The sequence below is a fragment of the Pempheris klunzingeri genome, chromosome 23, assembly GCF_042242105.1.
Source record: "Pempheris klunzingeri isolate RE-2024b chromosome 23, fPemKlu1.hap1, whole genome shotgun sequence".
Lineage (NCBI taxonomy): Eukaryota > Metazoa > Chordata > Actinopteri > Acropomatiformes > Pempheridae > Pempheris > Pempheris klunzingeri.
In genome coordinates this window covers 4,415,552-4,432,379 of record NC_092034.1, presented here as the reverse complement: position 1 = coordinate 4,432,379, position 16,828 = coordinate 4,415,552, and the positions used below count along the sequence as shown (strand labels likewise).

Genomic DNA, 16,828 nt, shown 5'->3' with positions numbered 1-16,828 from the left:
AAATACACACAAACAGGAAAGCTGTGCAGCGGAAATAGGTGCTTCTAGTGTGTTTTAGTTTGGTGAAGCAGCAGCAGGTTTCCCACCGTTACTTAATCTTACTTTTACTGTATGTTTGCAAGTATGTGGACGCCCTTTGTTCCCACCACTGAGGGGAAATCTTAATATTTCATCATACAATAATATTTCAGAGAACAATGTGCCTTTTTAACTTTGTGGTAAAAGTTTGGATCCGTTCCGAAATTCTTGTGATAAAATGTTCCTCCTCAACCTTTGTCCAGCACTTTTGGGATGAACTGGAACACCAGCTGACAGCCAGGTCTCCTCAGCAGACATCAGTGTGGGACTTCACTGAAGCTTTTGTGGCTAAATAGGAGCAAATCTGCAGCCAGGCTCCTAAATCTGGTGGAAAGACTCAAGCCAAAAGATTGGAGGCCGTTCTAGCTGCAGATAAATGGTTTTGGAGTGAGATGTTCAACCATCACATATGGATGTAATTTAATAGTTTGTTGTCGTTGCAATGTTATATTTTTTTTTTTCTCTTTCTTGGGCCACAATCAGGCTTTTTCCTTAAAGACTATCAGTAAATGTTGGCACACATTTGTCTCCAAAAATGTTTTTCTTTTTGCATACTGGCTAAATATTTAACAGGACTATAACAACGATAAAGGCTGCTAACCCATGATTGCTTCTGACTGCAGCAGATCCCCTATGAGAAAGTGACAGAAATCCAGAAGTTGTCGGTCCCATTGTGGCAGCTGCCGGGCCACAGTGGGCCTGTTTGTGACAGCCGACACTCACCAGGAGGAATGTCAACCCCCGCCGTCAGATAGGGTTTGACAGCTGTAAATTGAGAGAGGGAAGAAAGGAGGGAGCACACTGCTATTTTTATCTTTCATTCAGCCAGGACCAAACCAGACAGAGAGAGAGAGAGAGAGAGACCCCCCCACCCCCATTTCTCTTTCTGCTCTCCCCAGAAGGCGATCAGCCCTTCTGGATCTCTCCTTCCTGCCTGACCTGAAGAAACTTCTGGAAGTCCAGCCAAAGTATTTAGACCAGGAGAGACCGCTTTGGTTGGAGGAAGATCCCTAGAAAGAACCACAAACCACAAACAGGCCAACATGGCTCTGCTGTGCTACAACAAAGGCTGTGGCCTCAAGTTTGACGCCGACAAGAACAAAGACGGTGAGATCCTGTCCGTGCTTTTAATGTGCTGCTGGTTTATGCTGTAGATTTGCTTTGATTCTCTTTGAAGTTCAGTTTACTCATTTTGTCTGAGCTAAAAAAGAAAAGGCCCATTCGACAGTTAAAAAAAAACATCACCAGCAAAAGGAAATCAGGATTCTTTTTTCTAAATTCCTCAAAAGAAATGTTTTAATTATGACTTTACCAACAGACAACTTTTCCAAATGGTGCCTATTTTATCTCTGCTTTTATTTTGAAAGTACGCTCTTGTTACCAGATTCTTTTGGTGTTTGTTGGTTTTAATATACGTATTTATGCAAAATTCATCAAAGAAAGACATGATATTTACATTGATTGGGGATGAAGATGAGTGCTTAAACCAACTTTTACAGAGTTCAACAGGTGGGTAGGGAACTAGATTTATGGTCTGGATTTGCTGGCACAAGTTTTGTAAATCAAGTGTTTCTTAAAGAAGTTGTGTTTTTATCGTCAAATTTTCTGTGTGTGTCTGAGAGAGAAACCATTTGAGCGACCCCAGCATGTATCGCAGGCCACGTGTCGAAAGCTATCTTCCTAGCAACCAACTTCCTTTTATGGGACGCTGCCGCTCAACTTAAATGACTCACACGGACAGCTGATACACCCGACTAACTCTGTGTGTGTGTGTGTGTGTGTGTGTGTGTGTGTGTGTGTGTGTGTGTGTGTGTGTGTGTGTGTGTGTGTCTGTATACACACTGACAGTGTCTTTCTTTTTCCTCCAAAAGATTCCTGCCTCTTTCATCCAGGTGTCCCCATCTTCCACGATGCTCTGAAGGTAAAACTGATTCATAAGCACACAAACAAACAGCAAAATCTTTCTTCAGCTGGATGAGAAATCACATTTATTTATGTGTGTGTGTGTGTGTGTGTGTGTGTGGGTGTGTGGGTGTCCTTCTCTAGGGTTGGTCCTGCTGCAAGAAAAGGACAACAGACTTCTCAGAGTTTCTCTCCATTAAGGTAAGGACACCTCAGGGCCAAAAACTCAAGATCCTGTAAATATTTGTGGTTGGTTGGAACGGAGCTTAAAGTGTAACGTTGGTCTCAGTGAAGTGCAAAAAAAGAGGAAAACATTTAGGTACTTAGAAGTTTTAATCAATCGGAAGCCAGTTATGTAAAATAACTAAGAACATCTACAGAAATATAGAATATTGACCATTAAAACATCCGTTTTTAAAGCTATTTCACTGTAAGTGATGGCGGACAAAGCCATGGTCCTCATTTTAACTTTAGACAAACATATTTTTACACAACATGAGGACACTCAAAGTGTAACTACCTGTTTAGTGTGGACATATAGTGAGGCACCATATGGTATAAGCATCAGCTGCAGCCATTTTCCTCTGTGAAGGATAAAATAGGACACAGTTATTAATACGTCTGCAACTACCAACTACTTTCATTGTCAATTGATCATTCGATCATGTTCTTAATTAACTCGGTTAGTTGTTTGGTCTATATAATGTCAGAAAACGGTGAAACAAAGCCCAAGCTGACATCCTGAAATGTCTTGTTTTGATGACAACCCGTCGTGAGTTTACCGTCATAGAAGAGAAAAGAAACCAGAGAATATTCACATTGGAGAAGCTGGAATCAAAGAAGTCAAACCGATTCATAATTAATTACCAAAATAGCTGGTGATTTATCTAATAGCCGACAATTAATCGATTAATTGTTGCAGCTGTAGTAGCGAATGAGAAGTTCAAACGGGGAGAGAAATAACATCTGAAGTTTTAGATCCTTAAATCAGACTCTGCATCGAACACAGGGCTGCACCCGCGGGACCCACAGCAACGAGAAGCCCCTGGAGCCTCTGCGGCCAGAAGTGTCCTCAGATAAGGGCGAGATAAAACCCACCGGCGACCAAGAGATAATCTACCAGGGACCCAAATCGGCCGAGAAGCTGCAGAAGGAGAGACCCAGGTGTGTGTGTGTGTGTGTGTGTGTGTGTGTGTGTGTGTTTGTGTGTTTGTAATTCACATTCAGCTCTCATCTATAACCAGATTCGTCTTTGTCTCATTTGCATAAGATAACTGGACTTTGTCTTTTTGCATAAGTCTCCCTGTTACTCACGTGCACACAGCTCCTCCTGCACATGCATTCATTCACAGAGGTCAGGACAAGGTCGTGTGAATTCCTGGAATAAATAATTTAGTGGATAACACCTTGAGGCCTGTGGTCATGCATACACACTTGGCTCTGTGTGTGTGTGTGTCTGAGCACTTCTGTGTGTATTTATATGTGTGTGCAGTTCAGATGAGCCCAAGACCAAGCTGCCCTACAAAGTGTCTGCGTCGTTGGCGAAGGAGCTGGAGAAAATGGACATCAACAAGAAAGTTGAGAGAGAGAAGAAAGGTTAGTGTGTGTGTGTTAAAACAAGTCTCAATCTTACGTTTTATCATAAAACAGTCTGTTTGGAGAGTTTCACAAACTATCTTTAAGAAAATTAAACTTTTAAGCCTCAATTTCAAACAGAATAACGTGATAAGGAGCTTTCGTACAGTGTTTGTGTGCACATTGGTTTTTATATATGCATTTCTGCTTATATTTGTGTTTTTATGTGTGCTTACTGTTTGCACACATGTTTAGGAGTAAATGTGTGTTTGATGCAAAGTTCAACAGCAGTTTATATTTTGGTGAAAGTGTCTTATCGAGGATGTTCAGTGTAGATTTGAGTCCAAAAACCTAATTTTCTTTAAACAAGTAAAAAAAAAGAAAATTTACAACTTTTTTTCTGTAGAAATCAACAGAAAAAGAACTTGAAACACACAGATTTGCTCTGGAAACACGTCGAGATATTCTTACTACTTTTTTTTTTTAGGAATATTAAACTTGCAAATGCAAACAAAACTGACTTAATGAATAAAAAAAAACGATTTTTGCTTCTCTCACCTTCCCCTCTGCCCACAGAGAGTGAGGCAGTGATGCCTGGGACACGATGCAAGAACGCAGGATGCAAAACAGTGGGTGTCTCTTTTGTTCATTTCAGTGTGTGTGTGTGTGTGTGTGTGTGTAGGTAACTTATGTGGCACTGCTGTTGTGGCCCAAAATAGTCGACTATGTGACATCAGCAGAAGCCGAAAAAATTCATCATCCACACCAGTGGGGGCTGCTTGAGCAAGCACACACAAAAGCTGTTTCCATCACTTAGGAGGACATTACATTGACCTACATTCATTTCCTGGAGACTTACCCAACCATACTTTTAATACAAGTCTACTTTTACCTCATGGGTTCAGTCCAGTTTATTGTTCTTTTCCATCAGTTTTCTAAATCTTACTAAACAGCTCCATCTTGTGGAAGAAACAGGCCACAACATATGACCACATGTACAGTATATACTTCACTTTAATGCCCCAAAATTCTTATTTCATTCAGTGTTGGATCATAAATGACATTTGTTAAAATACTGTACTTGAAAACAATTTTGAATACATGTAGTATTTTCCATTTAACTAATACTGGAATGTTTACTCCACTTACTCTAAGTGAAAGCTATTGTTATAAATTACTTAGCAGATTAAACTTTTAAAATATGATGTGTTGTTATAGCTTAAACTATCCAACAATACATTATTATTAGTTAATGAAATTATTTCCACCTCATCCAGCTGCAACATAAAAATGCTGCTGACTTGTTCATTTATTAGTTGATATATTAATAATGTGGTATTAAAATGATGCTATAACACTGACAGTACTAATAAAATCCACTAATAAAAAAACCTAATTGTAGTGAGGCCTCAAGAACAGACACTTACATGTGTACAAATGTAATGACAAACATATTTTTAAAACCTTTTTCAAGATCATAGAGGGAAATCCAAAGTGAATTATTTAAAAATGGATGACACATTTTTTAAGAACATTATAACAAAAAAGGTAAATGAATAAATCAGTTTAACTTTGGGGGAAAAAGCCGTCATTAGGCATATTTATTTTTGGAAATCTTTAAAGTAAAATAATGAAAACCATTACAATTTAGGCAGAAAATCTTTTAATTGGTCACAATAACAAACTGACCATCGAAATCTTTAGTGACTGTCTGGAAAATAAATGGCGCCACGACTGAGAAATGCTTCATTCAACCAAACACACTTGACTGGTGACCTTATCATGTGACTGATGACCAGAGGCTTGAGGAGAAGCTGTAATCTGTCACACGTCATTGATCATCTGCTGTCCAGTCCGTGATCATTAGCATTGTGTGTGTGTGTGTGTGTGTGTGTGTGTGTGTTTAGGCGTATCAAGGCCCACCGACGGACATGGAGGTCTGCGTCCACCACCCTGGAGCTCCCGTCTTCCATGAGGGGTAACACACAAAGACCCACTGCTGCATGTCTTTACTCCGGATATTACAAAGGCATTACGCTTAATCCGCTATAACAAAAACATGATTGCAATCTTTATTTGCATAACTCTCTTTTCAAACCATAATTAGACGGCCTCTACAAAGGAGAGCTGGAGACTAAACAAATGTGAAGGCCATGCAAGCGTAACAAGAAGCATAAAAGCTGAAAAATTAAATCAGACAATTAATTAAAAATCAGCAATTAAAAACAAATCTGCAACGTGACAAACAGACTTCAGAGGTAAACTAAACTGCAGCTGCTATTTGAACCACCACAAACATATGGGCTCACGTCACATCACGTTAATTTGGTCAAACTGCTGCTTGTGGAGGTTGTATGATTCTATGACAGGTTGAAACTGTGCTCACAGCCCAGTGTGTTTTGTTTAGGTACAAGTACTGGAGCTGCTGCTGCATAAGGACGATAGACTTCAATGCTTTCCTTGACCAGAAGGGCTGCACCACAGGGAAACATTGCTGGGTCCCAAAGAAGGTACGTGCGCCACCTGAGGGGTGATGGAGGGGGTGGTACTGCATGAATATATAGCAGATAGAAACAAACGGGTCTGACTCAAAGTTAGCAGAAGATTTAGCCAGAAATAACCTCAAGTGCTGACGAAACCCCTTTTAAAATGCAGAAATGACAACGCTTACCAAACAGCCATAATATTTAAAATGGCCCCTTTTTTGTGTTAAGATTGGTGTGTGTTTTTTTTTTTTACCTCTAAAACTAACGCAGTTTAATAGAACATTCCTAAAATACACGGTTATGATGTTCATCCATCCATTGTGTTTACCACTTATCTTTAAAAGCTCACTCTGTTTTTCAGTCACTGTGATGAAGGCTTTCATGTAGGTAAAGCAGGCCTATGGCATATGTTGATGTGTGTGTGTGTGTGTGTGTGTGTGTGTGTGTTTACAGGACAAGAAAAAGGTGGCGTGTCGATATGACTGGCACCAGACAGGAAGTAACGTAGTTGTAACGATTTACGCCAAGAACGCAAACCCAGAATTTTCCTGCATAGAAGCCAACCAGACAGTGGTGAGTGTTTGACACACACACACACACACACACACACACGCTGTACATCTTCAATACAAAGACTACTGTGAACGTGACATGAGTCTGAAAACACAGAATAACTTGTTTCCGCTCTGTAGTAGTAACTAATGGCTTCATCAGTGTTTATAAGTTGGGACTCCTTAAATAGAAGCGTTAGCTAGTACTGGCTGGTGTTTATCCTTAATCTAAAGCTTAGATACTCTCACTGAGATCAAGAACTGTGCACACATTTATACATTAAACGTTAGAAATTCACTTACTTCTTCTTCTGTGTTCTCTTTTTCTTTATTCTCTCTTTAGATCTCGTGTCAAATCCTGTTTGAGAACGATAAGATTTTCAAGAAGGACCTCTACCTCTGGGGCGTGAGTATCAACTCACCTGTTACATTTCTTGAAATGTCTGACATTAATTGTAATTTTTGTTTGGCTACATGATCCTGTACAAACTAATTTCTCTTCTCACACCTTCAGGTGGTCAGTGTCAAACAGAGCTCAGTCAACATGGTCCCATCCAAAGTGGAGATCAACCTCCGCAAAGCCGACAAGGTGTCCTGGGGCAAACTGGAGGACCCTAACTACATACCTGAGCCCGAGCCCGTGGAGGTCTCAGAGACCGTAGAACCGCACCAACCCGACTGGGACATCGACGACGATGACATCAGCGACTCGGACGAGGAGTGGGCCTATGACACGCCGAAGAAAACCCCCGAGAACGAGAAGGACAAAGAGCAGCGGCAGGAGAAAGACGAAGACGTGCAGAACTTGAGGAGGAAGGAGGTAGAGGAGGAGATGAAGAGGGCGGCGGAGGAGAGGAAGAAGGCAGAGGAGGAGAGGAGGAAGCTGGAGGAGCAGAGGAGACAAGAGGAAGAAGGGTACGAAGACATGCCGGACCTCGAGTAAATCCTCTAGATGGAGATTGGGTGCATCTGTGGGGAAGAAGAGGTTTAACTGAAACTGATTATTTCAGAAATAAACATTTAATTTGCTTCATTACAAAAATCTGATTCCAACTCAATGTTTTGTAGCTACAAATCCAAAGGAAATGTGTTACTTTGGAGAAACCTTTGAGAGAAATGGAAGGGGCTGATTCTCTTGAAGCAGTTGTTAGAAAGTTACTTACATCTCTGGCTGACAAACACTGGATCCTTCATATTATAGTTAATACAGAACTGAGGTGTTTCCTCTTAAAATGTGAACATACTCTGGCACAGCTGGTTGAAACTTCAATACAACAAATAAAAACGTCTCAATGTTGCACGTCTAAGTCTGAATTTGTCTTTTTTTTTTTTTTTTTTAATGTCTAAAATGAACAAAAGATCAAATTAACACAGATAAACGGATCAGTGGTACAAAGAGTTGTTATCCATCACACGTCCTCCGCATTTAAGCAGAAAGATTAAGATTAAAAACGACTCATTTTAAAAAGCTAATGAATCATTTAGAGTATCCTCCGCTGTTAGAAGCTATAGCAGCTGTAAACAAACCAGTTAGCCTTTAGCTTATGAGTCATGCTGAAATTGTATTTCCACTCAGTAATATAAGCCTATTGTACTTGTGCAAACACAACCCACTCTGTATTACTCACTGACCAGCTTTACTACAAGTGAAGAAAGACTGACAGAGGATCGCATGTGGGTGTAATTGTTTAGAACAAGCACGGCTAGTTTGATCTGACAGCACACACACATGGAGATTGTAGTCACGGCGGTAAAGCTTCAAATGAAGTGTTCATCAGATGAAGTGCTGATTTATACTTGATGGGTTAACGTGAGTCCTGCAGTGTGGGTTTTGATTTATAGTGGAGTGTCAGATTTCACGCGTGATCAGGCCGGATTGTGCTTCAATTATATTCCTCCGCAGTGACTGTTTATCACAAAGTAAACACAAGAAACTATAGAGGGACGACGGTTTATGCTGCCAGTTATAGAACTGGAATTACATCCTGGTAACTTCTATTTCACCGTCTCATTAATGGGAGAACGACCGCAGTGTTTACATGCAGTCATTCACGGTGAGAGAACACATGCATGTAGGATCCATAACTACTCTCTGACTCCTTAACGCACAATTAGAAAACCAGTCTGACAGCAGCTTTCCAACAGCTGCTGAAAATTAGTTTTCCAAGTTTAGAAGTTTAGTTTTCCAGATCTGTCAGAGTTTGTGCAGCCATTGGTGCGCAAAGATGCAAATGAGGGAAGCGTCTGAGTGCAGCATCAGGACTTCCTCAGACGAAAGACTAAGAAATGTGTCCGAAAGCGTAGTATTTTTTATTTTCTTCCCCACAAAAGACGCATCATTTTGAAAACTGAGAACTGAGGTAGACACATTTACCTTTAGACGTGGTAGGATGACACATTCAAGCGTGCCGAGGCCTTTTTTTTTTTTTTACTTTTCTCTCCACCTGCAAAGTAAACACAAACTGAGGTGCAACAGATTAAATGCTTCCCAAAAAAAAAAAAAAAAAAAGGTAAAACGTCGCCGCCTGTGAAGTCAACATGGCCGACAAATTCAAGCGTGCACTTCCTGTTTCGCTGTAATCTCCGGCCTCTGACTGCAGCTTACCTTTGTTTAATTTACCAGTTTAATTTATCGCTTTAATTTGCGATCGCATACTGAAAACATACTGGATTTCCTCAGTTCGGCCAACAATCATCAACACATCACACCAACAGACAGCAGCTTCGCACTTCAATAATTCATTTAATCTCCAATGGGTTGCGCTGACTTTGTCTTTGTTACACACTGCACACGATAACACAAGAAAACACCTCGAAACGTACAAGGTCGTGCAACATCTAGTCTGGCTTCCAGCATTGCACACACAGTCTCAATATATAGGCTGTTCAGATCAGGGGTGCGTTCACAAATGTTGTTTATGGAAAACTGTTGCACAAACATGGCGGGATGTTTGTCATCTGTGGACTCGCTTTTCTTCTCAGCTCCCTTTAACTTCCTTGTAAGAGTTTCAATCAAAAATGACATGTTTGCTATTTGCAAAAAAATTAAAAAAAAAGATAAAGATAAAAAAAAAAAAAACTAGTTATGATGCTTTCATAAGAAAAAAACAATTGGTTATAAAAGACCATTAAACATTTTATCCCAAAGTGTTCCACGGACTGGACACATCTTTGCGTTGATTTTCAGCACGACATTTCAGCAAATGAAAGTATAAAGGTAGATGTTACAGTTTCAAAGTTACACACAAAACGTTCTCTTAAATATCGGCGAAAAATGACATCCGTCTTTTGTGTAAACGATTCATTAGCAGTCTGTAGTAACACTGGATCGTTCCAATAACTTTGGCTTTAAAGTCAGAATCATTTTAATATTGGTTAAACTTTCACAACACTATTTCAGTACCAATTGGTGTAGCGTTGGAGAGACGTCGCTGACGTTGCTCTGGCAATGGAATGACTGGGAGATCTCAAGCTGCTGGGGGAGTAACTGTACAACCGATGATGTAATAAACATTTGAGTATACATTTCTATATATTTATCATTCTTTTATGTTTGGTTAGATATATTACATTTTATCAACACACTTTGTCCGTATACATCTATCATAAATAAAAGTTTTTGTCATCAAATCAATTTAAAAAAAACAAAAAAAACAATCGTAAACTTGAAGTCTTAACACACACACACACACGCTCACATGCACACAAATGTCTTTTTTTTCCCCATTAAGTTTGCTTCTTCGTAAAGTGCAAGGCAAGATACAGTAAACTTTGAAATGTACGACATACGACAACTTTCGCGTCTGAAGCTCACGCACTCTCTCACACACACACACACACACACACACACACACACACACCTTGTATGTCTCATACAACCCACTGAACTCAGTACAAACTTGGCACAACACCACTAAAGCCTCTAAGGTGTAGAGCGAATAGCCGGCACACTATGGATACAGTAGCACAATCCTACCAGAGCTGAACATCTACAACGCCTCACAGTAACTCTGCCCCGTCAACAGTTAGTCTGGAAAAACGTGTAAATAACACTGGATGTAATATCCAAGTTAAAGCTCAGAAAAAAAACCATGTCTTTATCTGTCTCGATCAGACGTGAGTCAAAAAGTATTTCTCAATAATAACGTTGACGTCGAGTCCCTTTTCTGTGGAGTTGCATCACGACACATCAGCTTTGTGTACGCTCATCGTAGTACGTTGATGCTAACGATGTAGTCGTCTCCACCTCGTGGCTGATACTCGACTCACGTTTAATCTCGACTGGCATTTAGAACATTTACAGTAATAATCTGACATTTTAAGAAATCTGTATTTTTGCATTCGCTCATCAATTGTTTGAAAAGAAATCTATGTAAAAATCACATTTTTCCATTCAGACATGCTCGGCCTCGCTTATTTCTAAGCCCTAAAAGATCGTGTATGTTTTAGTTTAGTAAAATGAGATGTTTAACAAGCAGTTGAACACATGGTGTCTTTTTCTTGACTGCATACAGTCTCACCTCTCCGTCCTTAAAGTAAAAGGATTCGTTTCAAATGCTTTCTTGACATGCAAAATCTAATTTGCAACCTAACAATAAACTTTTAATGGAGAATGTTTCCCAATTCCTCTAGTTTTTTTTCTCCTTTTTTGTTTTTAAGCTAAACGTGTCAGAGATGAAAAACAATATTTGATCTTCTTGTCACAGAAAATAAGCACATTTCCAAAATGTCCGACTATTTCTTTCAAGAACCTTCCTGTAAAAACCTGGGCGCAAGTTGCCTTCAGGACTCGTAAACGTCGATATTTTAGCCACGTCCGAAAAGCAGCACATGTATCCAAGATTATTTCACGTATCCGCTTTGGCCGTAGTTTTACAAACATGAGACCTTGGTGTTTGTTAGAACCTGCTGAGAGAACCCTGTGGGTAGACAAGCTGGAAATCAATACACTCACTTGAAGTTTGACAACACGGTAAAGTATCTGACAGACACTTCAGTGAGTGTATTTCTTTCTTCTTTTTTTTGCCAAACTACTGTTCTCTCACAGTAAAATCCAGATATGGTGTGAAAAGCAGGTTAAAACCAAAAAAAAATATTGGAAAATGCTGCTGGTCGGAACAGACAGGCTAAAATCCCCCTGTGGTGAGGCAGCTTGAGCCCTCACTGTGAGGCGAAGGAAGGCTAAGTATGCATGCAGGGACACACAGAACAGCATTAATTGGCTTTGATTATATGCACAGTGGCCAAGGAGTTTGTCAAAGGGGGAAGCAGCAAAGCCAGGACAGCTTCACAGATTACCATTGGGAAAATAAGATATACAAAAAATATAGATATATTTTTCATAACAATAATAATAATAATAATGATAATAATAGCTTTTAACCACAGACAAGGCAAAATTAAATATCCACTGACTCTTATTCTTATATTACATTTACAATCAGGAGTATGGCAAAGTAGGAGTAGCTGTAATGTTTGTTAATGTGTCCTTGATGCTTCCTCCTGTAAACACCTTCACCAAACACTGCCAAAAAAAAACCCTTTAATGAGTCATATCATCTGGTGCTGCGCCTCAAAACTGTTCTAAAAAGTCTCATTTCAGACCGTGATAATAACCGAGTGCTTTAAACTGGACTCCAGATGAAATGACTCATCGTAAAGAGCATTATTTTTTCAGCGTGGCTGCATAGCCTCGGATCACACAAGTCAGACAACAGCCTATTAAGAACCACTTTAGAACCACAACAGTAGAACCTTTTTGAAATCTTATATGATTCATCATTTAACATCGTCGTTATTCACAGGTTAATACAAGTCCACACAAGTACATTCCTCAGTACATTTTTTGCAACATTTAAGATATTCCCCAGTTCAGTAGACGATAAGGTTGAGATGTTTCAGTTTGTTCATTTTGTTGATTTGTTGCCGTTTGAGTTCTCATGGCAGTAGCAACAAGAAATAAATACTCTTCGAAAGTGTTGAGAAAAAACCAAAGTTTAAAGGCTATCCTTAAGTTCGGAAATAAAACGATCAAAGTTAGAGAATAAAAGAATTAAAAGATCGTAACAACCTATGATAGATAGAAAATAAGACAGCTGCACTCGACATGCAAGGAGAGCACCACGTAAACACATTTCTCTGTCAAAAAAAAGAAAGAAAGAAAGAAAGAAAGCGAGATCCTCTCGTCCTCTGACGCGCTGCTGTGCCACGGCAACTTCCAAACTCAAGCGGCTAAACAGAACCAAAAGCTGAACGCCAGTGGTGAAGCAACGCGATGCAAAGCCAGGCCCCTTATATGTTAAGACAATAAATCAAAAATGTAAAAAAAAAGAAAAACTAAACTCCTCCCCGCAAAACGGAGGATAAAGAAGTTAGACAGGAAGGAAATAGCATAAAAGTTGGGAAGATGGTTTTCCTCTCCTTCCTCACACCTCTGGCAGGCCACTGGGTATCGCGGTTAGAGGGGAGGAGAACAGGAGGGCGCTCCTCACCCGTGGTGGTCGGGGCAATGGGGGGGCAGTAATAAAGCACCTCATGCAGGACTTCAGTTGCCGGACGAATCTGCCTCAACGGCCCCACCTTTGATCTCCCATGTTCCTGTGGGGGAAAGGGGCAAATGAAAATGACAAATGGTGGATGTCTTTCTTTTGTTGGAAAGAGTATATTCTGTGTTTAATATACCCTGTTTTTATATTTATTACTGTGATTATTATTATCATACAATGATATTTTCCTAAACTTAACCAATCTGCTAATGAGAATAATCAAAGAAATCATGGTGGGTCCAGCTGAATACTGGCTGTCTGGTGCAAATAGATACTAAAATAAATATTGCCAATATGCCAAAAACAGAGAATAGATGTGGTTTGCAGATGTGGTTTAGTATTTCAGCTCATAGGGTGTAAAAACTCTCAGCAGGGAGGAGGGAGGGAGGGAGTGGATGTGGATTACCACCTGAACCAAAATGGCTTCTTTTGGACAAGATGCGCTTAATTTTTTTTTTTTTTTTTGGGAAGTAAATCACCTTCAAGATCACAAGACCTTCAAAGATCCTCTGATCTGATTAACGGAAACTCTTGGCAGCCAATTATTTCGTGAACTTCATGGTTCAGTTGCTTATAATGTTTTGCGGTTTGGCTCGGTTCCACTTTCAGATTATAGCGTCAAACGCAATGACAGGATTCACCAGCTGACGAACCCCCGAGGAAAAAGGAAAAGATCAGACACTAGAAAAAGTAGCTCTATGTAATCAGTTTCTTATTCTCACCATCAGGTTTTGCATGCTGTGGCTCTGAGGCACGATTGCACAACACAATTAGGGCTTTTTGACAGCTATCACACCACACCAGGATCTGAAATGGATCAGGCTCTATGTAGCCAATATCAAGTCACAAAGGCGGGAATCAGCTGTGATCTGGACCTCATATGTGATATGGCTGTGACCGCAGAGCTCAGTCTGACAGCTGGCACAGGTAAGGAGCAGAGGAACATCGGGGAAGGTGATGCTGTAAGACTGTTCTCTGTTCTCTTACCTGAGAGAGAGCTGTTGGACTTCTGCTTGTGGAGCTTCTCTCTCTCCTTTTTCACCTTGGGCATGATCTTCAGCTTCATACTGCTGCTGCTGCTCTTACTGCTCCTCACCGAGTCCTAAAAATGAGGCGTAGAAGTGCACATTCAGAGGCCGGTCGTGGAGGGAGGGCAGACGGTGCCGCTGCCAGTTACAACCGAGCGATAACACAATGGATTTTCACAAACACAGACACACACAGATCGGATTTCAGCCCCCCCTCCCCCACCTCCTCGGAGCACTGCATGAGCGGACAGATCCAGTGGATGTCGTCCAGCTTGTGGAGCTCTGCGCTGAGGCTGTTCAGTGTCGACCGGAGCTCCTCTTCCTCTGGAGAATCCGACTGTGGAGGATGAGGAGATGTGGTGTCGGTTTATTACACATGATTATTTCTTAACTGTTATTTCTCATCATAACGTCACATTTGCCGTGGAAACGTTTTTTGATAACATCCCCCGTCTGGAAATCTAGAAACGCTAAACGCCAACATCTGCTCCGTTTCTCTACATCCTGAACTTCATGTACATTTTGACACTTTTATGCAAATTCACTCATTTGTAAACGTCTGCTAATCTGCAATTCTGTCAACGGTTGGGGTGTATTCCATTTTCTTTCAAACTACAAGGAATTAGCATATTATGATAACGCACAGCTTTATTTATCTGTGTCCAACCATCACAGCTTATCTCGCTCATCACGAGTAAGCTGAGGGGAGGCAAGATAGATCTCTACCTGACGTTCATCATTCAGCATCTCAGAGTTACATCAGATAAGATCTGTGAAAGTTCAGCCCAATTATTTAAGTCTGGAAAAGGGTTCATTTCAAAATGGAGGAAGATAAAAAGCAAAGCAGACAACAAGAGATAAGAACTGAGCAGAGTGGGAGATGAATTTGGATAACAACTCCCAGGATTGATGAATGCTATTGTACATTTCCTTAAAGAGAGAATGACAAAGACGATAAATAGACAGAGAGAAGACGTGGATGAAAAGGGCGTCCGGTCGTACCAGCAGTTTTCCGTCAAGCAGCATCCTGGTCTCAGCCTGGAGAACTTTACTGCTGTTCACGATTTCCACCGCCGTGCTGCGACTTAGACACTGAAAACAGGAACGAATAACTCGATTTTTCATCATGTCCAATGACAAAATGTTGCAATCTAAGGTGAGCTTACAGGTGATATACACTACTCACTAAAAGTTAGGGATATTCAGCTTTCAGGTGAAATTTCAGGATGAACCTAAAATGCATTCTAACCTTTCCAGGTGAACTTAATGTGACCTTCTCTAAACCTTTGAATGCACATGTCCAACTGTTCAGTGTCTCAGTACTTTCTGCACAAGTTGCTGTTCTCTAACAAGAAGCTTAACAGCAACATTCACAACAGGTTTGATCCATGAATCCACCAATACATTTCCTGCTTCAGTTAGAATTGGTATTTAAACAGTCCTCCTCATCCTGCTGTTCACATTCTGACATCATGAGACCAAGACGACACCTAACAGTTGATCAGCAGCACCTCAACACTGGAGGCTTCAAACAGGAAGTCCTCAGACGGAGGTGTTCACTGAGCTTAGAGGGTCACAGAGTGTCATCAGGAGGTTGGAACAGTGATACAGAGACTGGAAGAGTCACAGAAAGGAGAGGAGTGGACGTCCTTTGGCCACGTCCCAATTTATTGAGACACTGAACATGTTTTGTTGTGGTTTACCTACCACTGTTGGTAGATTTTCTTCAAATACATTGTTTAAGATGAAGAAATCACCAGTGCATGCTTCTACTTAAATGCCCTACTTTCATGATATAATATCACTGTAGCATTCACTTTTTACATTTTCCATATATTTCACCTGAAAGTCGAATATCCCTAACTTTTTGTGAGTAGTGTATGTGCCTGCTTGTTTGTTTACAAGTAAGCAAAAGGTAACTTATTATGTATTTTTTCAATATTAGATAAACATAAGACAATTGTATGACTAACTACAGTAAATATACATTAAATGAACCTATGATGTCATCCAAATGTAATCCTGCATTAAATTCAATATGTTTTTTTGCGGGTCATTATTATTTCATTCCAGCAGGTTTTTATTCCACACCACCACTTTTATCTAACGTTGCACCATGATGTCGCCTGCTGCGTCCTTGAAGCCACGACAAACGATGCATTTCAGGTTAACAGCCTGCAATGCGACACGAGACCCGAGCGTATTGCTGGAAATCTGCATGCTTCGCGCCACCATCTCGTCGATCCAATCGGCCATCTGTCTGTCCGCCTGTGCCCCTCTCGTCCCGCTCGGCGTCTTACCTCGGGGCTGGACAGTTTGGCCTCTGTGAGCACCAGGGCGGTGGCGTTGACGGCGTGAGCCAACTCCTGCTCCACCAGCTTGTGGGTCTTGGCTGCCTCGCGGATCCTGGGGAGGACGAGGGAGGAAATCGCAGACTTGAAGGAGCTGTAATTATTATTCCAACAAGCTGAAAGGGTACAATTACGGTGATTATTCCAACAAGTTGTCTCAGCCTGTTGATGGGACAAAAGCCTTGTTTCTGTCTCCCCCCTCTCCCACCTTCCAGTGGAGTTGTGATGTTGTGTTGCAGTTGTTGTGTGAGCAGATGTTCAGAGTTAAAATGTCGCCATGAGTTTTGACATCTCCGCTTTAACTCTCAGATT

At 40.7% G+C, this 16,828-nt stretch overlaps 2 protein-coding genes across 3 annotated transcripts in view; one reads left to right on the top strand and one right to left on the bottom strand.

Annotated features, from left to right (window-relative positions):
• The first annotated feature begins 994 nt into the window (after positions 1 to 994).
• On the top strand, positions 995 to 7,862 carry LOC139222592 (cysteine and histidine-rich domain-containing protein 1). Its single transcript, XM_070854393.1, has 11 exons — positions 995 to 1,185; positions 1,950 to 1,999; positions 2,125 to 2,181; positions 2,990 to 3,144; positions 3,473 to 3,576; positions 4,132 to 4,184; positions 5,463 to 5,533; positions 5,963 to 6,065; positions 6,495 to 6,614; positions 6,936 to 6,998; positions 7,107 to 7,862. Exons 1-11 carry the CDS (start codon positions 1,122 to 1,124, stop codon positions 7,533 to 7,535), a joined length of 1,269 nt encoding a protein of 422 aa, XP_070710494.1. The 5' UTR covers positions 995 to 1,121; the 3' UTR covers positions 7,536 to 7,862.
• Positions 7,863 to 12,894: 5,032 nt separating this feature from the next.
• The window catches only part of LOC139222590 (diacylglycerol kinase delta), a 59,888-nt gene continuing 55,954 nt past the window's right edge, over positions 12,895 to 16,828 (bottom strand). For both annotated transcript variants that reach the window (XM_070854392.1, XM_070854391.1), the window contains exons 25-29: positions 16,466 to 16,571; positions 15,168 to 15,257; positions 14,389 to 14,502; positions 14,125 to 14,239; positions 12,895 to 13,189 (exon numbers count right to left, since the gene is read on the bottom strand). In XM_070854392.1, coding sequence (XP_070710493.1) covers positions 13,137 to 13,189; positions 14,125 to 14,239; positions 14,389 to 14,502; positions 15,168 to 15,257; positions 16,466 to 16,571 — 478 coding nt within the window. In that variant the 3' untranslated portion in view covers positions 12,895 to 13,136. The remainder of the gene's footprint in view (positions 13,190 to 14,124; positions 14,240 to 14,388; positions 14,503 to 15,167; positions 15,258 to 16,465; positions 16,572 to 16,828) is intronic.

What these genes read in the sequence shown, in the direction of transcription:
- LOC139222592 (XM_070854393.1), top strand. Translation starts at nt 1,122, where the DNA reads ATGGCTCTGCTGTGCTACAACAAAGGCTGTGGCCTCAAGTTTGACGCC. An exon ending in TCTTCCACGATGCTCTGAAG is followed by an intron (nt 2,000 to 2,124) that starts GTAAAACTGATT and finishes GTCCTTCTCTAG; the next exon opens with GGTTGGTCCTGCTGCAAGAA. An exon ending in ATTGCTGGGTCCCAAAGAAG is followed by an intron (nt 6,066 to 6,494) that starts GTACGTGCGCCA and finishes GTGTGTTTACAG; the next exon opens with GACAAGAAAAAGGTGGCGTG.